Here is a 26643-nt window from a genome sequence, read left to right on the forward strand (position 1 = left end):
TCTCCCTCTGCCTGTGTCTCTGCCTCTCTCTATGTGTCTCTCATGAATAAATAAATAAATAATCTTTTAAAACATAGAAAATTCAAAAGCTATAGAAAAGACAAAATATATAACAAAAAGCCAAGCTTATATAAATGCTGTAACCGAGTATTATATTTTCCTCTGAATTTTGAAACAGGAAGAAAATGAGTTGTAGAATTCTCATCACCTCTTCAAAGGAAACATCAAGCTGCCAAAAAAGGCAAATTTTTCTTAAATATTTTCTAAATGGTGAACTTCGCAAGTAGACCCTTTTACTCCAGCAACTGAATACCTAATGATCATCGCTGGGTTTATCTGAAATTAATTTTGAAAAAGTATCTTCTTTGCTTGTTTCTTTCATTTGCTGGGAGTTAGGGGTTTAGTAATATAGTTTAAATGTGTTGAAATATATTAGAATTCTTTTTTAAAACTTTATTTATTTATTCATGAGAGACACAGAGAGAGGCAGAGACAGAAGCAGACTCCATGCAGGGAGCTTGATGTGGGACTCAATCCTGGGACTCCAAGATCATGCTCTGGGCCAAAGGCAGGCACCAAACCACTGAGCAACTCAGGCGCCCCATATATTAGAATTCTTTTGAACTCCTTAGGTATATAAAAGCTGGATGCCAGCCTGTCTCTTTCTCATCCTCAGTGATAGGCTCATTCTCCTAGCCAGCACTCTAATTTGAAGATCTAGGGACTGTTTTCTCTGGTGTACTATCTCTCACATCCTCTCTAAATTTGTATCTTTTGGGGATGCCTGGGTGGCTCAGGGGCTGAGCGTCTGCCTTTGGCTCAGGGTGTGATCCCGGGGTTTTGGGATCAAGTCCCACCACATCAGGCTCCCTGCATGCAGCCTGCTTCTCGCTCTGCCTGTGTCTCTGTGTCTCTCATGAATAAATAAATTTTTAAAAATCTTTAAAAATAAATAAATAAATCTGTATCTTTTGTTTTTTTCTTTTCTTCATCTACATTGATCTGCCTGGAAATCTATAAAAGATGCTGTAATGCAAAAGTATTGACTTCTGGGGCTGATAAATCTGGGTTTGAATTAGATAACCTTGTTAAAGATTTTATTTATTCATGAGCGACATAGAGAGAGACAGACAGACAGACAGACAGACACAGGCAGAGGGAGAAGCAGGCTCCATGCAAGGAGCCTGATGCGGGACTCGATCCTGGGTCTCTAGGATCACGTCCTGGACTGAAGGCGGTGCCAAACCGCTGAGCCACCCGGGCTGCCCAAGAAACTATATATTAAACCAGTTTTCTATTTTTTATCCAGACTGACATTTAACAATACTTTCGTTGTTAATAGCATTTTAAAGTGTATACAGAGCTATTTACACATGTGCATTATTAGGCAATTGCATAAACATTTGATTCTCACTAAATAGGCAGGCAGAAATTTTGCAGAAGAGAATATTGTGATTCAGAGAGTTCAGGTGACTTGCCTCAAGGTCCTACAGCTAGGACAAAATTCACCTGACTTAGCGCTGAAAGATCTCTCTAATAGTCTATCTCTGCTTCTTAAACAAAGAAAATTCATCTCCTTTGTAAAGATTTCTCTGATTTCTACAAACAGATTTAATTGCCACCTTCTTTGTATCCCTACAGTATGTTGGACATACTTCTAAATATTATTAATATTTATCATTTATCTTATAATTATCTGTTTATCTGTCTGTTTCTTCCCACCTAAATCATGCTTCCCAAAGGTAGGAACCATGTTTGTCTTATGGCCTGGCATAACTTAGGTGCTTTAAAAATTCTAAACAAGAGTCAAAATCAATCAGTAGGGTTATTTTAGCCTGATAAGCTAATGTGTCGATATAGAGCCCATCCCATTGCTCATCCTGATTCTTGTCTGTTCTCCAACACCGATGGTGTTGTGTTCCCTTGAAGCTGTAGGGCTTGACTGTGGGAGGTGCAGGGCTATATCCTCCATATAGAGAAAATACCACAGCAGAACATTTTCTGTTGTAGATGCCGTAGTTTTAGCAAAGGGCCTGTCAATTCTTGGCTGGGGTAAGGTGGGGTGAGAGGGAAGGATGAAGAAGCTGATTGGTTTTTTTAAAATTCTTACAACTCGTTTCTCAGAGGTAGGAGTTGAAGAAAAATGCTATATCAAAGACCGATTACATGAAGACGTGGTATATGCATGCAATATAATGTTACTCAGCCATTAAAACAAAAAAGATATATTGCCCTCAGTGACAACATGGACCTACAGGGTATTATGCTAAGTGAAATAAGTCTGGCAGGGAAAGATAAATACCATATGATTCCACTTGTATGTGGAATCTAAAAAAAAAAGAAAAAAAAAAAACCAAGAAATGAACAAACAAACAAATGAATGAATGAACAGACCCATAAATACAAAGAACAAAATGATAGTTACCAGAGGGGAGGGTATGAAGATGGGAGGTACAGGCTTCCAGTGATGAGTGAATAAGTCATGGAGATGAAAAGTACAACACAAGGAATATAGTCAACGATATTGTATAGTGTTGCATGGTGACAGATGGTGACTATCCTTGTGGTGAGTATAGTACTAACCTATAAACTTGTTGAATCACTACATTGTATACCTGAAACTAATGTAACATTGTGTCAGATATATATATATATATAGTTTTATATGTATACTTATATGCAGTTATATGTAGTTACATATATAGTTATATATATACATGTGTATTTATATAATTGATGTGTATATATATATGTATGTATACATATGTAATTGATTCTTTGAACCAAGAGCAGAAAATGATTCCCAAATCATTAGCCCTGTAGTGAAGGCAGAGTCCAGTTATCCTGCCTGATTCCCCTTTCACTTTCTCAAAGCCCACTCTCCATTCACATACAAGTTTTATCTCAGGAAACATATGTACCTTATTTCTTCCTATTGGGAAGGATGATGAATAATTGGTTTGGGAGCAGGCAGAAAAACTGAGGAAGGTCTTTTATGTTCTATGCGTTGCCTTCTTTCCTTTCCTTTGTGCTGGTGCAGTTTCCTGGCACTGGTTTTGGGAACCGTGATTACTGGACCACGGAAATTACCTGTTTCCTTGAGAAGAAGCATGGGAAAGAATTTGCCATCAAGCATACAAGGTGGGTGAAGTGGATAGGGAGGTGTTGAGTGGACCTAAGAGGTGGCTGAAGTGGCCACAAGTTAATAAGTTAAGGGGAAAAGCTCAGGACTGGCCAAGGCAGGAATGCCCTCCCTTTCAAAAATCAAAATAACATAACATAATGTAGTTTAAAATCACAGAATATTTAGAGCTTACACAAAGAACTTCAGTTCTCATGCCCCCCTACTGAGACATTCGATAGAGTCTCTTCCAATTCTTTTAGCTTTTTTGCCTGGCACTTACTTCATATTTCTCTTATTTTATTTCTTAATTCACAAATAGTAAACGTAGCTTTTGCTTTTTTGTTATAGTAATTGGAATGTCGGCTTTCACATCATGTTGTAGATCTGCCTTCTCCTTCCTCTATTCCCTCATCCTCCTGATAGTTATACAATTTGTATATCAATACATAGTGTTTGCATTACTGTCGCTGTGTAAATAATATCCACTGTGGAGCCAAGTAGTATATTTTTATTGTTTTCTGTCTTGAACAACACTTTGTTGTAAGGTTATAATAATTTATTTAAATAATGTATTTGTTTAACTGTGCCCCATCTCCAATTTATTCCTGAAATGTCAAATGTTTATTAGACTTTTCACTCAAATGATCAACATATCTAATAATCTAAGAAATCAAATTTCTTTTTCTGGGACACTTGCCCCAGCTCCACTGAGAATTCTTTTTAGTCACCATCGCCATCTGCTGACTGTTGGTGGAATGGAAAGACAGAATTATGAGGTGCAGGGCTAATATTTTTAAGCCAGAAAATGTCCTTACTATGGTATTTGACCTTTGGAATGACAATCTGGAGGAAGGAATATGTCCCTGTGATAGGACTAGAAAAGAGCATATAAAATCTTGAAATATTCTCTCTCCCTTATCCCGTCATCTTCTTCTTTTCTGTGTTTTTCTAGAAGAATGAGTTTGTTCTAAAATTCCTTGTGATGCTGTGGTCATTCTGAACCTTTGTCTGATCCAACAAAGGAAAAACAAAAGATGGGCTACCTGTTTTTTTGTGTGTGTATGTTTTTTTTTTTTTTTTGGTTTAATTACAGCTTCATTGGGTATAGTTGATGTGAGATAAACCACACATATTTAAAGTATATAATTTCAGGGGCTCCTGGGTGGCTCAGTGGTTGAGTGTCTGCCTTTGGCTCAGGGCGTGATCATGGGGTCCTGGGATCAAGTCCCACATTGGGCTCCCCACCGGGAACCTGCTTCTCCCTCTGCCTATGTCTCTGCCTCTCTCTGTGTCTCTATGAATAAATAAATAAAATATTTTAAAAATGAAGTATATAATTTCATGGGCTTTGACATATGTATACCCATGAAATTGCTGCCACAATCAAGTTAATGAACATGTTGCTCCTAAAATTTCCCCTTGCCTCTTTGTAAACCATCCCTCTCTCCCTTAACCCGTTCCCAAGCAACCACTGGTCTCCTTTCTGTTGGTGTGTATTAGTTTACATTTCCTAACACTTTATAAAAACAGAAACAAGCAATATGTACTTTCTGTTGTTGTTTGGCTTATTTGCTTGCATGATTATTTTGAGATTCATCGTGTTATGTGCACTAGTAGTTTATTTCATTTTATTGCTGACTGATATTCTATTGTCTGGATTTGTCACAATTGATATATCCATTCATCTGTTGATGGATATTTGAGTTGTTTCCAATTTTTTTGGTTATTACAGAGAAAACTATAATGAATATTTGTGCATAAGCCTTTGTGCTGACATATGTTATCATTTCCCTTGGGTCACTACTTAGGAGTGGAATGTTTAGATCATATGGTAGGCGTATGCTTAACTTTAATTCAAAGAACCTGCCAGACCATTTTTACAAACTGGTTGTACCATTTTACATTCTCACCAGGATCTTGTGAGAGTTCCACTTCTTGCCAATACTTGATATGGTCAGTCTTTTTAATTTTAGCTATTGTAGTAGTTGTGTAGTGTTTTCTCATTGCAATGAATCCGATTTGCACTTCCCTAATGACTAATGATGTTGAGCATCTTTTCACGTGCTTATTTTGACCTACTCATTTTTAAATACTTCGCTGGTATTTAAACAGGACTAACCTTAATTTTGAGCAAAGGAGATGATATTACATGACAGGTACCATAGAAGAATCTCATTCACCAGTTGGCTATGAAATTCTTAACTGACTTGAAATTCCCACACCTGAGGGATAAAGTTACTCTTTTGAGTTAAGAGAACCAATATAAGGAGCAGTTTCTAAAAAAGATGTTTTGAGGAAAAATGAAGGGACAATCTTGGATGTTTTCTCCCCCATTTTCTTCCATTAGAACAGATTGTTTTCTAGATTCGCCTCGGGTCATTTCAGAGAGTATAGAGAGTGTGCTTTGAGGGTATGGCAGAGTGGCTGTAGTCCTTAGAGGAGATAGAGAGGAAGGAATAGGGGATGAAGAACTGCAAAGGAATTTGAAGTGGCAGGCCAGATAGTACACCCTGCCTGGTAAGCTCTGGGGGAGTTCAGGGGGTGTATGGCCAGGTGGGTGAGACTAAGAGAAGAAGAGGAAGAAAAGTGTGAACACTTGATTAGGTCAGGAAAGGCAAGCCCCAGATAATGGAGTACCAGAAGGGGGAGACTAAGACCAGAAACAGGGGGGCAATGCCGAATATAAAAATTACCTGCTTCATAGATTTATTCAGAGCAGCGTTTGTTACTTTAGAACATTCTAGATTAGAACAGCTTCTATTCTCAGTCTTCTCTTCTACAAACTAGATTCCTTCAACTTTGGGCTTTTGTGTCCCTGTTGTCACCCCCCACCCCCACCCCCCGCCCCCTGCTTTCCCAGCATTCCCTTTGGGCTTCATGTAACAAAAGGATGTTGCTTAATGTGGAGTCAGCCACAGCCACAGCTCACTTCCTTGCCCACCTACCTCCATAACCAGAATCTTCAGTGGCTGTTTCCTTGACAACACAGTGTAGTGATTAAGAGTTAAGGCTCTTGGAGCCCACCTGCCTGAGTTGAACAATTATTGTCAATTAATGAATTAGTTAGTGTTCAACCATTTATCAGCTGTAACTGTGGGCAGGTTGCTTAATCTTGCTGTACCTCAATTTCTTTATATGAAAGTGAAGATGAGACTATTAACCTTCCTTAGAGAGTTGTGAAAATTAAATGAATTCATATTTTAAAAATGTTTCAAACATTGCCTGGTAGGTTTTAAGCTCTCAAGTGTTAGCTATTAATTTAAACTCCTTAGACCTCTTTCAAAGTGCCTCTAATTTGGCCTCTTCCCACTTTCCATTCCATTGCTTCCTATCTACTTCAAGTTTTGCTGGTTTCCTCGCTGAAGCATGAATCTATGCACAACTCTAGGTGGTTTTCTTTGCCCTGGAAGGCCCTTAACAATTCAAATCCTACTCAATCTTCAAAGATCACTTCAAATCCCATCCCTTCTATTGCCTCTTATTATTATTTCTTTAGTTCTCATCAACTATCTTCCCATCTGAATTCATAGCACCACAGAATTTAGGGAATGATTGCACACTCATCACTTCTTCATGTGAATCAGTCTTTTTCCTGAATAGCCTGTAAACATCCTGAGGGGTGGAAGTAATACCTGATTCTGCTGAGCCCTCTTTCAATGGAGTGAATACAATGTCTTTACTCCATTTCAAGCATCTGTAAAGAGATTCAACACAGGCAACAGAAGAGCATGTGAAGAATTCATAGCTTTATTTTTTTTAAGATTGTATTTATTTATTCATGAGAGACACAGAGAAAGAGGCAGAGACACAGGCAGAGGGAGAAGCAGGCTTCATGCAGGGAGCCTGATGCATGACTTGACCCCAGGACCCTGGAATCACGACCCGAGCCAAAGGCAGACATTTAACTAGCCACACAGGCATCCCAATTCATAGCTTTAATAAAGATTAGTTAGGGGTGGGAATGCTAGTTTCTTTCCTATCTGTGCCGTTCTCCAAAGGCAGAGTTTCCTTTCTCCTAAGATCCAGACAACCCCTATTTCATTTCTGAACGAAGAAAGAACACATCTTACCCACTTTTATTTGTCAAATAGACTCCATCCTTAATCATTTCTTCCTCTTTCCATCTTCTAAGAGAAAATATCGTTACATTTTTAAATCTCTCATAGGTAAATGATCATGTCTTCCTCTTCCAACTCTTTCCTCTTGAAAAAGTTTTCTACTGGTCATCAAGCTTCTAAGTTTGTTGGGGTGATTTCAGGAGTAGCTAGACTAGAACAATCGCTTATTATAACTGGGCCTGGGAAAATTGACGAAGAGCACTTATAGAGATCTAGATTGCAAAAGCTTTGCCCAGAATCCTTATTCTGTGATCGTTTCAGTCCTGGACTGCAGCCTTATCTGACTCCGGTTAAATGTCATTATTTCAGGTGTCTTTTTTTTTTTTTTTTTAAGACTTTATTTATTCATGAGAGACACAGAGAGAGAGGCAGAGACACAGGCAGAGGAGAAGCAGGCTCCCTGCAGGAAGACCTGTGTGGGACTCCATCCCGGCATCATTCCCTGAGCCAAAGGCAGACGCTCAATCACTGAGCCACCCAGGCATCCTTTTCAGGTGTCTTCTAGTTCCCAATGTTCTCTTCACTGATTTTCACGTTCTTCCCTGTCTCTAACCCCTGATCATTTCTACACCAGCCACAGGGTTGCTGGCCTAGTTACTGAATGCAAAGCCACAGAACAAAGAGCCCAGACATGAGTGGAGCCAGGAGGGTTCCTGAGGAAAGAGGAACCCCAGCATCTGAGGGGAAGACGTGCAGTTTTTCTAAGTCTGGCAGGAAAGCTCGGGCATCCTCCAAAGCTGCCTGAGCTGCCATAGTGAAGTTGGGGTCACCAGAGATCAAAACATCAAAGACACAGGAATGGAAGTAAGCATCTTCAACTGGCAGCCCTTCCTTGCACAGCTGTTTAGCAGTATCAATGTTTATAGCTCCCCGACGACTGCGATCTGAACGGGAGAGTCGCTGACTTGGGGGGCACCCCCCGACACAGAGCTGCAGGTCCTGCTCAGCTGAGAAGGCCCTGGCCACATCCTCCGCTACCTTGATGGAGAAGGAGAGCTGCCCGGCTGATTGTCGAATGATTATAGTTGTGCCAATATAGGCAGCTCGGATCTCCACGTGATTCCCAGGGTTAGCAGTTCGAATGGACAAACTTGAACCCCCAGGTCGGTGGCCTCCATTGATAGAACCATCTTCAAAGGCTGCTGGAAGATTGTCCACCTCAGCCTGGTAGACCTTCTGGTCAATGCATTCCTGCATGTTCTTAAATATAATGGTGAGCTGTGAAGGCAAGCAGGAAAACAGTTCATTTTGGGCTCAGTGCTTCCTCCACTTACCACAATCAGCCCTCCACGCAGTCAGGGATCTGATCTGGGCAGAGACGCCAGGCTTACTGCTGGGGTGGGGGGGTGTCTACCCCCACTCTGATCCCTTCTCTTGGTGCTCTAGAATTGCCCCAGCCCCACTCCACCCCTCCCTGTCCTTTCTGGTCTCAATCTCAGCAACTCACAGGGGAAGGGAGTTTCCCTCTCTAACTCCTCAACCTAGGACTCCTCCGCTCTCCTCTCAACGTTCTCTTGTGTCTTCTGCATCTGCGTGACACTCCCAGCCAGGGAAAGTGACTTGAGGAGCAAGTTCTTGGTGGGAGGGGGTGGCGGGAGATGCGGGAGCAGTCAGGAGGAGAGGGAAAAGCGAGCGTCTCTGCAGAACCGTGGGGATGGGAGGGAGTGGTACCGTGGGGCGACCGTGACGGGGCCTGGAGGAGCTGCTGAGTCCCTGACCTTCCGCGTGGCGGTGGCGTTGGCCCCCGATGCCACGGGGGAGCTGGTGGCCTGGACAAAAAGGAAGTCATTATCCAGCAGGGGCCAAGCTCCCTGGACACGGCACGTGTGAAAGTGGTGGTGGAAGCTGCGCACGTGGGGGTCCCCGAAGGAGGCGCAATGCAGGAAGCCCGGGGGACGACCGTGCAGCCGGGAAAACTGGCCTTCGTAGTCACAGGGGTCCGGGGCTGGGGGGCCAGAGGAGCGGACAGGGCCCGAGCCCGGAAGGGCTGGGCCGCGGGGCGGGGGAGGGGCCGTGGGGCCCTGGCGGGAGCAGTTGTGCTGAATCATCAGGTCTTCGATGCCGTGCACGGCCGAATGGAAGGCCAGGTCTCCGCGGCAGGTGCGGGCGGTGCGCCGGGTGCAGAGAGCGTAGGAGCGGAGGGCTCGGCAGAGGCCGCCGGAGCCCACGGCTCCACCCCGGCCCCCAGCTTCTGCCCCTCCTCCTGCTCCTCCAGCTCCTCCAGCTCCTCCTCCTCCCCCTCTCCTTCCTCCTCCTCCTCCTCCTCCTCCTCCTCCTCCTCCTCCTCGAAGCGCTCCCGGTGAACCCCCACCTCTAAGGCTCAGGGTGGATGATACATACTCAGCATTGCAGCGGAGGATCTTGCATTGAGAGTGAGCTGAGGACAAAGGGAGAGGATTGTGAGATGGCTCTTGGATCCCCACTTAATTCTCCCAAATCTGATGAAGGAAAATTTCAGCTGCTCCTAAAACCCAACTGATCCCAAGTTCCAGTCCAGTCCCTGGTCCTCAGCCCCCAGCTCCCTAGTGCCTGTGTTCACTACGTTTTGTTAAAAATGTGTAAGCCCGCTAGGTCTCTTCTCCCTATGGATCAAGCGCTTTTCCAGTGTCCTTCCCCAAGGCGAATGGGAAATAAAATATATATCTATTAGAGAGCCAGGCGAGTGACTGGAACTCTCCAGCACCTGTCCCTTCTCCACACACATGCTCACCTGCCCACCCTTGCACAGCAGAGGACCCTCTAGGTTCCCCAGCCCTTCCCTAGCCCTTCCTTACCATGTCCACAGAGAAGGAGCAGGAGGGTGAGAGTGCTTAGAGTTGGGGGGCTGCCATGGGGAGACCAGCCTGGATCCCCCATACCTATGCGGCCAGGTCCCCCCAGGCTCCGGCTTTTTCCAGCTGACGACCCTCCTACCTAGTGAATTTTGACCGGACCTCCTGTAAAGGACTGAAAAAAGAAACTTGGCTGGGCATGGGGAGAGAGAAGAGTCGAAGATCATTCAGGATGATGTGAAGAGAATCTGGGAAGATCAGGAAAAAGGATGAGCGGTCGGGAGTTTGGGGAGAATAGAGCTCCCCCAACTGTAAGTGTGGCTGTTAAGCCTCTGTGCCTTGTTCTTGTGGCCACTTTCAGGTCCCTTATGCAACACCCTGAGGTGGGGGTGGAAGGAAGGTTGACTAGACTGGTGGGGGGGGGGGCGGGCAGAGTCCACTGTATTGCCCCATCCTGAGCTACCAAACAGCAGAAATGTCAAAAAAAAAAAAAAAAAAAAGGAGGGATTGTGGGGATGGATCAGACCCCAGTCATCCCAGTGGGCTCCTCAATATAATTAGGATTTAAAAATACTTCAGAAACACACCTCTTATTTGCTTCTCCCCATCCAGAGGGACACCCTCCAGGGGGTGTCATTCATTTCTCTTCCTCCTTTGTGTCAGAATGTTTAGCAAGAAGGAGTGAGGGTAGAATACCCATTCCTTCTTTAGAACATCAGTATTCAAATGAAAAGGGACCAATCTCTTTCATCTGAGACAGCTAAGATTATAATCCCCCTCTCTCACAGAATAATAGGATGCAAACCAAGCATGCAAATCCATTCTTGTGTGTGTTGAGTCAACAGTTCTTGTATTTTTTTTATTTTTCCAAATCTGACTGAAGAATCACTCTTTTCATCTTTCCTTTGCAAATTCAGAAGTTCTCAGTCTTTTGCAGAGGACAGGCCTTGGGGCCTTGGGGCCTGTCCTCTGCAAAACTCCTCCTGCAAAACCCCTCCTGCCAAACTCCCCATTCTTGGCGTAAGGGTATGATTGGGGTCAAAGTCATGCAGGAGGGAGAATAGGGTGGGAAGACTGGAGTGTGTAAATAAATAATTTACAACAAGACATAGCCCCTACCGTTGGAAGCCCAATGTGAAGGTCACTGCCAAGTAGGGGCAGGTAGAAGGGTACCAGTGACTAATCATCTGAGGCTAAATCTGGCCATGGTGAGAAAACTACAGAATAGGGCATATAGGAAACTCCTAAAACTTCACCAGAAGTCTGAGGCAACAGAGTAAGGAGAGAGCTAAAACGGCCAGAGGAGAGACAGAAGATGAAACTTCAAGTGGCAAGTGGCCAGCAGCCAGAAAGAAATAAGACAGGAGGAGAAATGGAGATGGGGCACCTTGGTATGAAAAGAGATCCTAGCTTTTGGACTAGGGACATTCAAGTAGGTGTCATAATTTTCTGAAAGTCTAACTTCATTCCAAAAGCGTATTAAAGGAATTGCAATTTCATTTTGACTTACTGTTTCCAGAGGTCAAACATTACTCTGATATCCAATCCTCCAGCCATGACTGCCTACTCTGTCGGTCAGCTCCAGCCAGGGGATCCCCCGTCTTTTTCCATGTCTCCCCCAGGTCCCCAGACTGGCTGCAATCTCACTGAGGTTAGGGAATCAGAGAAGATTTGGGTGGGGGGAAGGGGGAGTAAATGGCTGGCCAGAGTACTGGACAGCTGAGCCGGGGAGGGAGGTGGCTACTGAGTTGACTGTTTTAAAAATAGCTAAGTCCAAAATTCCAGGAACGTCAGTGGCAGTAGGGTGTGGGTTGGGGGGATGGGGAGGGTAGAAGGATTAGAAAGAATATGGAATATAGAGTGCCAACTGGGGAAGGGGCAACAGAAATATTATAGGCAAGTCAGATATCCACTTCCAGGTTATGTGACTCTAGTCACTGCCTACTCCAGGCAGCCCTCCAGCATTCTCAGTAATGAGCTCCCAGCCTTTAAAAACTAGAAGTGGGAAATTACACTCTTCTTTCACCGCTTTCATCCCTGCTATGTTAAAGATTGCATTTAGTTTCTATTGGTCACATCTAGAAGGTAAGTGACTTCAGATAGGGTCCATAGCAGAGGTAGTTCACACCCCTTCCCCCATCTTTGCAGAGTATTTCAGAAGGACTAAAAAAGCCAGCTGTCCAGTGGAGAAATCCGAGCTCTGAGTTGCCTAGGTCTGTTTCAGTCTACCAGAACAGATCCTTGCAGCTGTCTATCCCCCTGTCTCCTCCATTTCATTCTCTTAGTTTATACAGTAATTCCTCTTCCTTCCCTCTTAACCAATTCACACACAAAATATAAGCTCCCTAGTTGTTAGAGGAGGAGGCTAGCAGAGGCAAAAAGGTGAAGAAGGAATAAGAATAGAGTTTTTTGAAAGTTATTAATCCACAGCGTTTGGGGGTGGATTGGGACTTGGAAAAATAAAGTGAGATAAGAAGAGATTCAGAAAGATACTTTTGTGGAATAACATAATCTTGTGACCTTTTAAGATATTGCAACCAAGGAATTTAGCCATATCTTATTTTTTGCAGTTATAGGCATCTGGGATCATCATCTTATATTTGCCAAGTGAAGTGAACACAAAGGCTGATTCCAAATAGTGTCACTAAGGCATTTGCTTAATTGGCTTGCATTTAATTCATAATCTAGCAGTCTGCACAGTACTCTTATTATGCATATATTTCTGAAAAATTTAGATTTCTCTCAACCACATGAGTCCATAGCACAAGGATTTTATTGCAAAAATATGAAATGCCAACCAAACTATTCAAGTGACTTTAAAACACAGTAATTTGGGATCCCTGGGTGGTGCAGCGGTTTGGCGCCTGCCTTTGGCCCAGGGCGCGATCCTGGAGACCCGGGATCGAATCCCACGTCGGGCTCCCGGTGCATGGAGCCTGCTTCTCCCTCTGCCTGTGTCTCCCTCTGCCTGTGTCTCTGCCTCTCTCTCTCTCTCTGTGTGACTATCATAAATAAAAAAATAAACATTTAAAAAAAAAAAAACAACACAGTAATTTGACTATGACATCCCAAGTGGGATTTACTCTAGGGACAAAAAGAAATGCAAAAATATTTTCAAGTAGTCCTATTGTTGGTGGTAGTATTGGTATTGTTATTGTGCAACTATTGTGGGTGGTAGTATTGGTATTGGTATTGTGCAACTATCATGGGTGTTATTGTGCAATTACCATTGTAAAATAAACAAACAAGGATTAATGCTAGCATCTTTGTGAACCAGGATTTTTGGTGTAGAATAAGGAGATACAGATTTATCATTGATGAAATTAAGTAAAAACTCTGTAATTCTGATTTAAATTGGAAATAAAACTGCGAGCTTGAGGCATATTTTATCCTAAAACATTTCCTAGCTTATGCTGATAAGGCCTAGAAATGATAACCGAATGGCCATGCCTACATCCAAACTGAGCTTTCTAAACACCATTTCCCACTGAAAGGAACTCATTAGAGAAATGGCTCATTTCAGGTATGAGTGAGGAATTGTCCAAGCTAAGCAAGGAAACCTTCAAAAACTATTAGGATTGCATCAAAAGGACTCAGAAACAACTGAATAGTTTGCACTGGCCAAAGATGAGACAATTTGAGTGTCAAAAGGATACTATTTGCGTATTTGATATGTTCAACTATCATATTTGTATCAAATATGTTTAAATCTATGAGTTTCCAACAATACTTAAAAACACAAACTCCTTACTGGAGAATGCTAGGGGATCAACTCATTATTTTGAAAACTGCTAGTAATTGGAAAGAATAAAACGTTTATCCTATTCTTACTGTGGGAATTCAAGATGAGGGGGAAATTTCTGTTTATAGAAGTTTTCTAGCAGATAACTGAAAAAGGAATGGCATAATTAAAAAATCAACATTTATAGTTCTCTCTTCTAGAATTTGGGCCTCTTTTGGATACTTCTGAACTAGAGTAAGCATAGCAATTTTGGAGTGAATATTGCCAAGAAGCAGAGTTATTTCAATGATTGGGTATATACTTGGGAGGCAAAAGAACTGAACAGGGATTGGAATTGAAACTGGTTAAAACAACGACAAAAAAGCAGCAATTACTCATGTTAGTCAGAAAAGGAGATGATTCCTCATTTTTGTGGTTGCAGAGGGTCTTGTCTGTATTTTATTCCAAACTCAGTTGTGGAGAGTCTGATAAGCTGAGAGATAATAATTATCAACCTTAACTTCTATACTCAGCTTAAGTATTATTCCAGAATTAAAAATAAGAAAAACATTTCAAACAAAACAAGAGCACCAATAAATCCACATCAAAAGAACCATTAAAAAGATTTACTAGCAAGAATGATTTTGAGCAAAGAAGGATGGATTAAGGTGAGAGAAGGAATGGTAAACAAAGAAATACATATGTGATTGAATCTAAATACTGAATACTGTATGTTTAAAAATGACTGCCTCTGGCAGTAAACACAATAATAACACATAAAACAGAATGGGACTTGTAATTAAAGCTGTTTGAGCTTTTCATATTGTTTGGGAAGAATGTGTCAAAACTGATTTTATGCTTTAATTAATATTTAAGTCTGTGTTGTAAGGGTAGGCACCAAAATAATAGAAAACATAAAGGAGGAAAAGGGAATTAAGATAACAAAACAAGACAAAAACTTGATCAATCCAAAAGAAGACAAGAAAGGAGAAAAAAAGAAAAGAAAAAGTGTACATTAAATCACAATAATAATTCACAATCTAAATTTTAAAACTGGGGAATTTTCACTGCTCTGTAGATATGATTTTGGAGAAAGGAAGGGTTGGAAGCAAAGTCCCCCATCCAGGACTATGACTGTGGTCAGGAAACAATGAGAAGTAGGCAGTGTTGAGACATATTTTAAAGGTAAAGCTACAGGACTTTTTGATGCTCAGATGTTCCCAGGACTGATTTTTACTACTTTTGACAATGACTGATTTTTGAAGTAAATGAGATCATTTCTTTCATGATTGTTTTCTTGTAAGGCCTTAAATTGCTCTGTTTTCTATAATTCCATGGCCTTTGACAGGAAAAGTTTTCCAACTCTTCAAGAAGATGGCCAATAGTTCTTTGTTGCACCCCTCAGGATGATTCAGAACATGGTTCAAGTCATTGAGAACTTTCCCATCCCATTTACAGACCCATCACCTTTACCCCTTTGGGGTCACCTCTACAATACTTTTAAGTTACTGCATGGTCCTTCAGGGTTATAAAGCTGTAAAGAAGCTGCACCAGGAAAGGTAGTGGAACCAGCTAGATAACATATTATTTGTACTAGCGTGAAAAATCCCACCCGTGGCTAAGAGGTGAGCAACATTTGAAAGCACAGACAAGGTTAAATGATAGGAGAAACACAGCAAGAGGATGTCGTGTGGGTTTTAGAAATGAGTACAGCGAATTGTCATGAGACACATTAAAACGGATCTACCTGGAAAAGGGTACTCATCATAGTAGAAATAGTTTATCGTTGATCATCTACTGGTACCACATGCTATGCTGAGTGATCTGATGATAGCATTTCTAATCCTTACAACAAAGCTGAATGGCAAATTTTAACCGCATTTTATAGAAGCTAAAGCTCAGAAAAACCATCTTGTCCAAGGTTATTTAATTCAGGGATGCCTGTGTGGCCAGTTTTCCCGGCTGCACGGTCGTCCCCCGGGCTTCCTGCATTGCGCCTCCTTCGGGGACCCCCACGTGCGCAGCTTCCACCACCACTTTCACACGTGCCGTGTCCAGGGAGCTTGGCCCCTGCTGGATAATGACTTCCTTTTTGTCCAGGCCACCAGCTCCCCCGTGGCATCGGGGGCCAACGCCACCGCCATGCGGAAGGTCAGGGACTCAGCAGCTCCTCCAGGCCCCGTCACGGTCGCCCCACGGTACCACTCCCTCCCATCCCCACGGTTCTGCAGAGACGCTCGCTTTTCCCTCTCCTCCTGACTGCTCCCGCATCTCCCGCCACCCCCTCCCACCAAGAACTTGCTCCTCAAGTCACTTTCCCTGGCTGGGAGTGTCACGCAGATGCAGAAGACACAAGAGAACGTTGAGAGGAGAGCGGAGGAGTCCTAGGTTGAGGAGTTAGAGAGGGAAACTCCCTTCCCCTGTGAGTTGCTGAGATTGAGACCAGAAAGGACAGGGAGGGGTGGAGTGGGGCTGGGGCAATTCTAGAGCACCAAGAGAAGGGATCAGAGTGGGGGTAGACACCCCCCCACCCCAGCAGTAAGCCTGGCGTCTCTGCCCAGATCAGATCCCTGACTGCGTGGAGGGCTGATTGTGGTAAGTGGAGGAAGCACTGAGCCCAAAATGAACTGTTTTCCTGCTTGCCTTCACAGCTCACCATTATATTTAAGAACATGCAGGAATGCATTGACCAGAAGGTCTACCAGGCTGAGGTGGACAATCTTCCAGCAGCCTTTGAAGATGGTTCTATCAATGGAGGCCACCGACCTGGGGGTTCAAGTTTGTCCATTCGAACTGCTAACCCTGGGAATCACGTGGAGATCCGAGCTGCCTATATTGGCACAACTATAATCATTCGACAATCAGCCGGGCAGCTCTCCTTCTCCATCAAGGTAGCGGAGGATGTGGCCAGGGCCTTCTCAGCTGAGCAGGACCTGCAGCTCTGTGTCGGGGGGTGCCCCCCAAGTCAGCGACTCTCCCGTTCAGATCGCAGTCGTCGGGGAGCTATAAACATTGATACTGCTAAACAGCTGTGCAAGGAAGGGCTGCCAGTTGAAGATGCTTACTTCCATTCCTGTGTCTTTGATGTTTTGATCTCTGGTGACCCCAACTTCACTATGGCAGCTCAGGCAGCTTTGGAGGATGCCCGAGCTTTCCTGCCAGACTTAGAAAAACTGCACGTCTTCCCCTCAGATGCTGGGGTTCCTCTTTCCTCAGGAACCCTCCTGGCTCCACTCATGTCTGGGCTCTTTGTTCTGTGGCTTTGCATTCAGTAACTAGGCCAGCAACCCTGTGGCTGGTGTAGAAATGATCAGGGGTTAGAGACAGGGAAGAACGTGAAAATCAGTGAAGAGAACATTGGGAACTAGAAGACACCTGAAAAGGATGCCTGGGTGGCTCAGTGATTGAGCGTCTGCCTTTGGCTCAGGGAATGATGCCGGGATGGAGTCCCACACAGGTCTTCCTGCAGGGAGCCTGCTTCTCCTCTGCCTGTGTCTCTGCCTCTCTCTCTGTGTCTCTCATGAATAAATAAAGTCTTAAAAAAAAAAAAAAAAGACACCTGAAATAATGACATTTAACCGGAGTCAGATAAGGCTGCAGTCCAGGACTGAAACGATCACAGAATAAGGATTCTGGGCAAAGCTTTTGCAATCTAGATCTCTATAAGTGCTCTTCGTCAATTTTCCCAGGCCCAGTTATAATAAGCGATTGTTCTAGTCTAGCTACTCCTGAAATCACCCCAACAAACTTAGAAGCTTGATGACCAGTAGAAAACTTTTTCAAGAGGAAAGAGTTGGAAGAGGAAGACATGATCATTTACCTATGAGAGATTTAAAAATGTAACGATATTTTCTCTTAGAAGATGGAAAGAGGAAGAAATGATTAAGGATGGAGTCTATTTGACAAATAAAAGTGGGTAAGATGTGTTCTTTCTTCGTTCAGAAATGAAATAGGGGTTGTCTGGATCTTAGGAGAAAGGAAACTCTGCCTTTGGAGAACGGCACAGATAGGAAAGAAACTAGCATTCCCACCCCTAACTAATCTTTATTAAAGCTATGAATTGGGATGCCTGTGTGGCTAGTTAAATGTCTGCCTTTGGCTCGGGTCGTGATTCCAGGGTCCTGGGGTCAAGTCATGCATCAGGCTCCCTGCATGAAGCCTGCTTCTCCCTCTGCCTGTGTCTCTGCCTCTTTCTCTGTGTCTCTCATGAATAAATAAATACAATCTTAAAAAAAATAAAGCTATGAATTCTTCACATGCTCTTCTGTTGCCTGTGTTGAATCTCTTTACAGATGCTTGAAATGGAGTAAAGACATTGTATTCACTCCATTGAAAGAGGGCTCAGCAGAATCAGGTATTACTTCCACCCCTCAGGATGTTTACAGGCTATTCAGGAAAAAGACTGATTCACATGAAGAAGTGATGAGTGTGCAATCATTCCCTAAATTCTGTGGTGCTATGAATTCAGATGGGAAGATAGTTGATGAGAACTAAAGAAATAATAATAAGAGGCAATAGAAGGGATGGGATTTGAAGTGATCTTTGAAGATTGAGTAGGATTTGAATTGTTAAGGGCCTTCCAGGGCAAAGAAAACCACCTAGAGTTGTGCATAGATTCATGCTTCAGCGAGGAAACCAGCAAAACTTGAAGTAGATAGGAAGCAATGGAATGGAAAGTGGGAAGAGGCCAAATTAGAGGCACTTTGAAAGAGGTCTAAGGAGTTTAAATTAATAGCTAACACTTGAGAGCTTAAAACCTACCAGGCAATGTTTGAAACATTTTTAAAATATGAATTCATTTAATTTTCACAACTCTCTAAGGAAGGTTAATAGTCTCATCTTCACTTTCATATAAAGAAATTGAGGTACAGCAAGATTAAGCAACCTGCCCACAGTTACAGCTGATAAATGGTTGAACACTAACTAATTCATTAATTGACAATAATTGTTCAACTCAGGCAGGTGGGCTCCAAGAGCCTTAACTCTTAATCACTACACTGTGTTGTCAAGGAAACAGCCACTGAAGATTCTGGTTATGGAGGTAGGTGGGCAAGGAAGTGAGCTGTGGCTGTGGCTGACTCCACATTAAGCAACATCCTTTTGTTACATGAAGCCCAAAGGGAATGCTGGGAAAGCAGGGGGCGGGGGGGGGGGGGGGGGGGGGGGGTGACAACAGGGACACAAAAGCCCAAAGTTGAAGGAATCTAGTTTGTAGAAGAGAAGACTGAGAATAGAAGCTGTTCTAATCTAGAATGTTCTAAAGTAACAAACGCTGCTCTGAATAAATCTATGAAGCAGGTAATTTTTATATTCGGCATTGCCCCCCTGTTTCTGGTCTTAGTCTCCCCCTTCTGGTACTCCATTATCTGGGGCTTGCCTTTCCTGACCTAATCAAGTGTTCACACTTTTCTTCCTCTTCTTCTCTTAGTCTCACCCACCTGGCCATACACCCCCTGAACTCCCCCAGAGCTTACCAGGCAGGGTGTACTATCTGGCCTGCCACTTCAAATTCCTTTGCAGTTCTTCATCCCCTATTCCTTCCTCTCTATCTCCTCTAAGGACTACAGCCACTCTGCCATACCCTCAAAGCACACTCTCTATACTCTCTGAAATGACCCGAGGCGAATCTAGAAAACAATCTGTTCTAATGGAAGAAAATGGGGGAGAAAACATCCAAGATTGTCCCTTCATTTTTCCTCAAAACATCTTTTTTAGAAACTGCTCCTTATATTGGTTCTCTTAACTCAAAAGAGTAACTTTATCCCTCAGGTGTGGGAATTTCAAGTCAGTTAAGAATTTCATAGCCAACTGGTGAATGAGATTCTTCTATGGTACCTGTCATGTAATATCATCTCCTTTGCTCAAAATTAAGGTTAGTCCTGTTTAAATACCAGCGAAGTATTTAAAAATGAGTAGGTCAAAATAAGCACGTGAAAAGATGCTCAACATCATTAGTCATTAGGGAAGTGCAAATCGGATTCATTGCAATGAGAAAACACTACACAACTACTACAATAGCTAAAATTAAAAAGACTGACCATATCAAGTATTGGCAAGAAGTGGAACTCTCACAAGATCCTGGTGAGAATGTAAAATGGTACAACCAGTTTGTAAAAATGGTCTGGCAGGTTCTTTGAATTAAAGTTAAGCATACGCCTACCATATGATCTAAACATTCCACTCCTAAGTAGTGACCCAAGGGAAATGATAACATATGTCAGCACAAAGGCTTATGCACAAATATTCATTATAGTTTTCTCTGTAATAACCAAAAAAATTGGAAACAACTCAAATATCCATCAACAGATGAATGGATATATCAATTGTGACAAATCCAGACAATAGAATATCAGTCAGCAATAAAATGAAATAAACTACTAGTGCACATAACACGATGAATCTCAAAATAATCATGCAAGCAAATAAGCCAAACAACAACAGAAAGTACATATTGCTTGTTTCTGTTTTTATAAAGTGTTAGGAAATGTAAACTAATACACACCAACAGAAAGGAGACCAGTGGTTGCTTGGGAACGGGTTAAGGGAGAGAGGGATGGTTTACAAAGAGGCAAGGGGAAATTTTAGGAGCAACATGTTCATTAACTTGATTGTGGCAGCAATTTCATGGGTATACATATGTCAAAGCCCATGAAATTATATACTTCATTTTTAAAATATTTTATTTATTTATTCATAGAGACACAGAGAGAGGCAGAGACATAGGCAGAGGGAGAAGCAGGTTCCCGGTGGGGAGCCCAATGTGGGACTTGATCCCAGGACCCCATGATCACGCCCTGAGCCAAAGGCAGACACTCAACCACTGAGCCACCCAGGAGCCCCTGAAATTATATACTTTAAATATGTGTGGTTTATCTCACATCAACTATACCCAATGAAGCTGTAATTAAACCAAAAAAAAAAAAAAACATACACACACAAAAAAACAGGTAGCCCATCTTTTGTTTTTCCTTTGTTGGATCAGACAAAGGTTCAGAATGACCACAGCATCACAAGGAATTTTAGAACAAACTCATTCTTCTAGAAAAACACAGAAAAGAAGAAGATGACGGGATAAGGGAGAGAGAATATTTCAAGATTTTATATGCTCTTTTCTAGTCCTATCACAGGGACATATTCCTTCCTCCAGATTGTCATTCCAAAGGTCAAATACCATAGTAAGGACATTTTCTGGCTTAAAAATATTAGCCCTGCACCTCATAATTCTGTCTTTCCATTCCACCAACAGTCAGCAGATGGCGATGGTGACTAAAAAGAATTCTCAGTGGAGCTGGGGCAAGTGTCCCAGAAAAAGAAATTTGATTTCTTAGATTATTAGATATGTTGATCATTTGAGTGAAAAGTCTAATAAACATTTGACATTTCAGGAATAAATTGGAGATGGGGCACAGTTAAACAAATACATTATTTAAATAAATTATTATAACCTTACAACAAAGTGTTGTTCAAGACAGAAAACAATAAAAATATACTACTTGGCTCCACAGTGGATATTATTTACACAGCGACAGTAATGCAAACACTATGTATTGATATACAAATTGTATAACTATCAGGAGGATGAGGGAATAGAGGAAGGAGAAGGCAGATCTACAACATGATGTGAAAGCCGACATTCCAATTACTATAACAAAAAAGCAAAAGCTACGTTTACTATTTGTGAATTAAGAAATAAAATAAGAGAAATATGAAGTAAGTGCCAGGCAAAAAAGCTAAAAGAATTGGAAGAGACTCTATCGAATGTCTCAGTAGGGGGGCATGAGAACTGAAGTTCTTTGTGTAAGCTCTAAATATTCTGTGATTTTAAACTACATTATGTTATGTTATTTTGATTTTTGAAAGGGAGGGCATTCCTGCCTTGGCCAGTCCTGAGCTTTTCCCCTTAACTTATTAACTTGTGGCCACTTCAGCCACCTCTTAGGTCCACTCAACACCTCCCTATCCACTTCACCCACCTTGTATGCTTGATGGCAAATTCTTTCCCATGCTTCTTCTCAAGGAAACAGGTAATTTCCGTGGTCCAGTAATCACGGTTCCCAAAACCAGTGCCAGGAAACTGCACCAGCACAAAGGAAAGGAAAGAAGGCAACGCATAGAACATAAAAGACCTTCCTCAGTTTTTCTGCCTGCTCCCAAACCAATTATTCATCATCCTTCCCAATAGGAAGAAATAAGGTACATATGTTTCCTGAGATAAAACTTGTATGTGAATGGAGAGTGGGCTTTGAGAAAGTGAAAGGGGAATCAGGCAGGATAACTGGACTCTGCCTTCACTACAGGGCTAATGATTTGGGAATCATTTTCTGCTCTTGGTTCAAAGAATCAATTACATATGTATACATACATATATATATACACATCAATTATATAAATACACATGTATATATATAACTATATATGTAACTACATATAACTGCATATAAGTATACATATAAAACTATATATATATATATATCTGACACAATGTTACATTAGTTTCAGGTATACAATGTAGTGATTCAACAAGTTTATAGGTTAGTACTATACTCACCACAAGGATAGTCACCATCTGTCACCATGCAACACTATACAATATCGTTGACTATATTCCTTGTGTTGTACTTTTCATCTCCATGACTTATTCACTCATCACTGGAAGCCTGTACCTCCCATCTTCATACCCTCCCCTCTGGTAACTATCATTTTGTTCTTTGTATTTATGGGTCTGTTCATTCATTCATTTGTTTGTTTGTTCATTTCTTGGTTTTTTTTTTTTCTTTTTTTTTTAGATTCCACATACAAGTGGAATCATATGGTATTTATCTTTCCCTGCCAGACTTATTTCACTTAGCATAATACCCTGTAGGTCCATGTTGTCACTGAGGGCAATATATCTTTTTTGTTTTAATGGCTGAGTAACATTATATTGCATGCATATACCACGTCTTCATGTAATCGGTCTTTGATATAGCATTTTTCTTCAACTCCTACCTCTGAGAAACGAGTTGTAAGAATTTTAAAAAAACCAATCAGCTTCTTCATCCTTCCCTCTCACCCCACCTTACCCCAGCCAAGAATTGACAGGCCCTTTGCTAAAACTACGGCATCTACAACAGAAAATGTTCTGCTGTGGTATTTTCTCTATATGGAGGATATAGCCCTGCACCTCCCACAGTCAAGCCCTACAGCTTCAAGGGAACACAACACCATCGGTGTTGGAGAACAGACAAGAATCAGGATGAGCAATGGGATGGGCTCTATATCGACACATTAGCTTATCAGGCTAAAATAACCCTACTGATTGATTTTGACTCTTGTTTAGAATTTTTAAAGCACCTAAGTTATGCCAGGCCATAAGACAAACATGGTTCCTACCTTTGGGAAGCATGATTTAGGTGGGAAGAAACAGACAGATAAACAGATAATTATAAGATAAATGATAAATATTAATAATATTTAGAAGTATGTCCAACATACTGTAGGGATACAAAGAAGGTGGCAATTAAATCTGTTTGTAGAAATCAGAGAAATCTTTACAAAGGAGATGAATTTTCTTTGTTTAAGAAGCAGAGATAGACTATTAGAGAGATCTTTCAGCGCTAAGTCAGGTGAATTTTGTCCTAGCTGTAGGACCTTGAGGCAAGTCACCTGAACTCTCTGAATCACAATATTCTCTTCTGCAAAATTTCTGCCTGCCTATTTAGTGAGAATCAAATGTTTATGCAATTGCCTAATAATGCACATGTGTAAATAGCTCTGTATACACTTTAAAATGCTATTAACAACGAAAGTATTGTTAAATGTCAGTCTGGATAAAAAATAGAAAACTGGTTTAATATATAGTTTCTTGGGCAGCCCGGGTGGCTCAGCGGTTTGGCACCGCCTTCAGTCCAGGACGTGATCCTAGAGACCCAGGATCGAGTCCCGCATCAGGCTCCTTGCATGGAGCCTGCTTCTCCCTCTGCCTGTGTCTGTCTGTCTGTCTGTCTCTCTCTCTCTCTGTGTCTCTCATGAATAAATAAATAAAAATATTTTTTAAAAAATATATATATATAGTTTCTTCCACTGAGCCATGAATATCATATTCTTTCCTCTACTCCTTCTTACAAAGAAATATCTTCATCACTCAGGGTTTCAGGTGTCAGAAAAGCTTCCGTGCATTTGAGACAATTCTTGGACTAAGGATTTAACAGTACATTAGTCCATCCACTGGGTGGCAGGGCTGAACCAAATGGATTCCTGAATTGTGTAAGAAAAAAATTCTCAGAAAAGAGGAAGTTGGGCTAAGCACACAATGTCCTGTGTCTCTCATGCTTATAAACATCAACATAGTCCAATTTTCCCCTCAGAAAAACAAACCATTGCCTCTCACTGCCTTACCACCCTTGCTCTAATATACAATTGGGCCATAGGCTTTGAGGAAGCACTGGTTATATATGTTCCAGTATAGCTGAAGGAAGTGAGGTTGAAGTTTAAAGTCTAACACTGATAAGAAACAATACTACGTTCTGATTAGTGGCATACTCTATTCTAGAGACACACCCCAATCCACCAAATTAAATTTAATAAACAGGCTAACTTACACAATATATTTAATAATATATTAACCTATGAAATGTATTCAGCTAGATGCTATAAGGAACACAAAGATTAAAAAGGTATACTTTCTGCTCTCTAGGAATTCATTATCCAGGAGAGAAAAGGAAATTCATATGTAGGTTTTATATGAGAAATATAAGTAACATTTGTGTCGCAGAACACTTAAAAGAGTAAAATTCTACTTAGTTACAAGGTGAATGATGAGGGGATTGGGAATCAAGAAAGATTTCATAGAAGAAAAGTCATTTGGCTGTCTACGGAAAAGTGGGTAGGATTTCAAAACACAGAGATGGGGGAGGAAGGGCAGGCATTCCAGGTAAAGAGAAAAACACGACCAAAAACACGACACAAAGGCAGAGGAGGATGTATTGGGGAACAGTGAGTACTCAGGTTTGGCCAAGGTATAGAGTACATATATGAGGAAGTATGGGAAATGGGACTGGAAAGTTTGATTGAGGCCAATTTGTGAAGGCTTTAAAGGCCAGGTTGAAGCATTTGGGTTTGATTCAGTAGTCAATGGGTTTCGGAGCATCACAGGAAGACAGGAATTCAATATTGTTAGATTAATCTCCTTGTGGTCTATAGATTATAGCAAAAAGATCAGTTATAAGGTATTAAAATAATATAAGCAATGGCACCTGGATGGCTCAGTGGTTGAGCATCAGTCTTCAGCTCAGGTTGTGATACCAGCATCCTGGGATCGAATCCCACATCGGGCTTTCCACAGGGAGCCTTCTTCTCCCTTAGCCTATGTCTCTGCCTCTCTCTCTCTCATGAAAAAATAAAATAAAATAAAATAAATAAAATAAAATAAAATAAAATAAAATAAAATAAAATAAAACAATCTAGGCAAAAGTAATAAGGACATGAATCAGAGTCCTGGCAGTGGAATAATAAAGAAGTAAATTCTAGAAACACTGGAAAGATGGCCTCCATAGAATTTGGCAATTGTTTGGATGTGGGGAATGTCATAGAGGAAGGGATCAAAAGCAATTCTTGGATTTTAAGCCTTGATAATTGGGAGAATGTAGAATAGTTCCATTAAAAGAAACAAAGGGAAGAACTGATTTTGAGCACACAGGGAAGATTATGAATTCTATATGGACAAGTTGAATTTGAGATGCCACCTGGAACTATGGAAACAGGCTAAAGGTAAAGTATAAATTTTACACAAATGATGTACAGATGGGCAAACTGAAGAGCAAAGCTTAAAGGAAGAAAAGGAGAGGGCCGAGGACAAGTCCTCAAGAAAAGCTCTTGGGAACAGAGAAAAAAAGAAATTGCTGGAAAAGGAGAAAGTCCAAAAGTCCAGATGAATGTCTAAATTTTAAAAAGATGGCAGTTTTCAAATTATATAGAAGCCAAGGGGAATAAGGCCCAAAAAACCACTCTGGTTTCCTCTGGAAACCTTGAAGAAAACTATTTTAGTGGAGGCAGAAGTCAGACTACAAAGGGACAAATTTAATCAATGTAGAAAGTTGTTATAAGTTATTCTCTTAAGAAATTTAATAGTAGGGGCACCCAGGTGATTCAGTGATTGAGCGTTTGCCTTTGGCTCAGGTCATGATCCCAGGGTCTGGGATAGAGTCCCACATTGGGCTCCCTAGGAGGAGCCTGCTTCTCCCTCTGCCTATGTCTGCCTCTCTCTGTGTGCCTCTCATAAATAAATAAATAAATAAATAAATAAATAAATAAATAAATAAATAAATAAAATCTTTAAAAAGTTTTAATAGTAAAGGAAAGAAAACAGAGGAATGATAGCATGAGAAGAGAAATACATTTTTGATATAATAAGTCAACTTTAAGAAGTATCTTAAATGAGTCTATAGCAATCCTGAATAAATTAATCTCCTTTTCCCCATCTTTCCCTGAAGCTGGGTAACTCCTAGATGTCCATTCTTCCTTCCACATAGTAGAAAAACAAACTCCAATAAACATGAAATGTGGGCTTCCAGATAAGGTATTGTTTTTAAAAGATTTTATTTATTTATGAGAGAGAGAGAGAGAGAGGCAGAGACACAGGCAGAGGGAGAAGCAGGCTCCATGCAGGGAGCCTGATATGGGACTGGATCCAGGGACTCTGGGATCACGCCCTGAGCCAAAGGCAGATGCTCAACCGCTGAGCCACCGAGGCATCCCCAGATAAGGTATTTTTAATAATTTAAGCTAAATGAAAAAACACAAGAATTCTCAGAAAGCATCCTAGAGACAAGAGTTCTAAGTTAAGTGTTAAGAATCCTGGGTTTGGAGAATGGCTCCACCAGGTACTAGCTGTTTGTCCTAGGGCATGTGTGTGTGTGTGTGTGTGTGGGG

General features: G+C 41.6%; 2 protein-coding genes across 8 annotated transcripts; one reads left to right on the top strand and one right to left on the bottom strand.

Moving 5' to 3' along the window:
* Positions 1-6922: 6922 nt before the first annotated feature.
* Positions 6923-11703, bottom strand: LOC121492118 (hemojuvelin). Of its 7 annotated transcripts, none has more exons than XM_041757429.1 (4): positions 11524-11702; positions 9583-9619; positions 8914-9011; positions 6923-8460 (listed from the first exon to the last, which is right to left on the bottom strand). In XM_041757429.1, the coding sequence occupies exons 2-4, from the start codon at positions 9587-9589 to the stop codon at positions 7837-7839; spliced, it is 729 nt and encodes a 242-aa protein (XP_041613363.1). In that variant the 5' UTR covers positions 9590-9619; positions 11524-11702; the 3' UTR covers positions 6923-7836. The 7 variants fall into 7 exon arrangements, with proteins under 7 accessions (XP_041613363.1, XP_041613359.1, XP_041613362.1 ...); XM_041757425.1 differs by adding an exon at positions 10017-10188 and having other exon boundaries at positions 8961-9619; XM_041757428.1 differs by lacking the exon at positions 11524-11702 and adding an exon at positions 10017-10425.
* A 3984-nt stretch (positions 11704-15687) lies between these two features.
* Positions 15688-17358, top strand: LOC121490443 (hemojuvelin-like). The gene is made up of 2 exons (XM_041754126.1): positions 15688-15932; positions 16386-17358. The coding sequence occupies exon 2, from the start codon at positions 16407-16409 to the stop codon at positions 17007-17009; it is 603 nt and encodes a 200-aa protein (XP_041610060.1). The 5' UTR covers positions 15688-15932; positions 16386-16406; the 3' UTR covers positions 17010-17358.
* The last annotated feature ends 9285 nt before the right edge of the window (positions 17359-26643 follow it).

Source organism: Vulpes lagopus, chromosome 5 (assembly GCF_018345385.1).
Source record: "Vulpes lagopus strain Blue_001 chromosome 5, ASM1834538v1, whole genome shotgun sequence".
NCBI lineage: Eukaryota > Metazoa > Chordata > Mammalia > Carnivora > Canidae > Vulpes > Vulpes lagopus.

What these genes read in the sequence shown, in the direction of transcription:
- LOC121490443 (XM_041754126.1), top strand. Translation starts at nt 16,407, where the DNA reads ATGCAGGAATGCATTGACCAGAAGGTCTACCAGGCTGAGGTGGACAAT.
- LOC121492118 (XM_041757425.1), bottom strand. Translation starts at nt 10,098, where the DNA reads ATGGGGGATCCAGGCTGGTCTCCCCATGGCAGCCCCCCAACTCTAAGC. An exon ending in GCTCCTTCTCTGTGGACATG is followed by an intron (nt 9,620 to 10,016) that starts GTAAGGAAGGGC and finishes CTTTGTCCTCAG; the next exon opens with CTCACTCTCAATGCAAGATC. An exon ending in ACGCCACCGCCACGCGGAAG is followed by an intron (nt 8,461 to 8,960) that starts GTCAGGGACTCA and finishes TTGCCTTCACAG; the next exon opens with CTCACCATTATATTTAAGAA.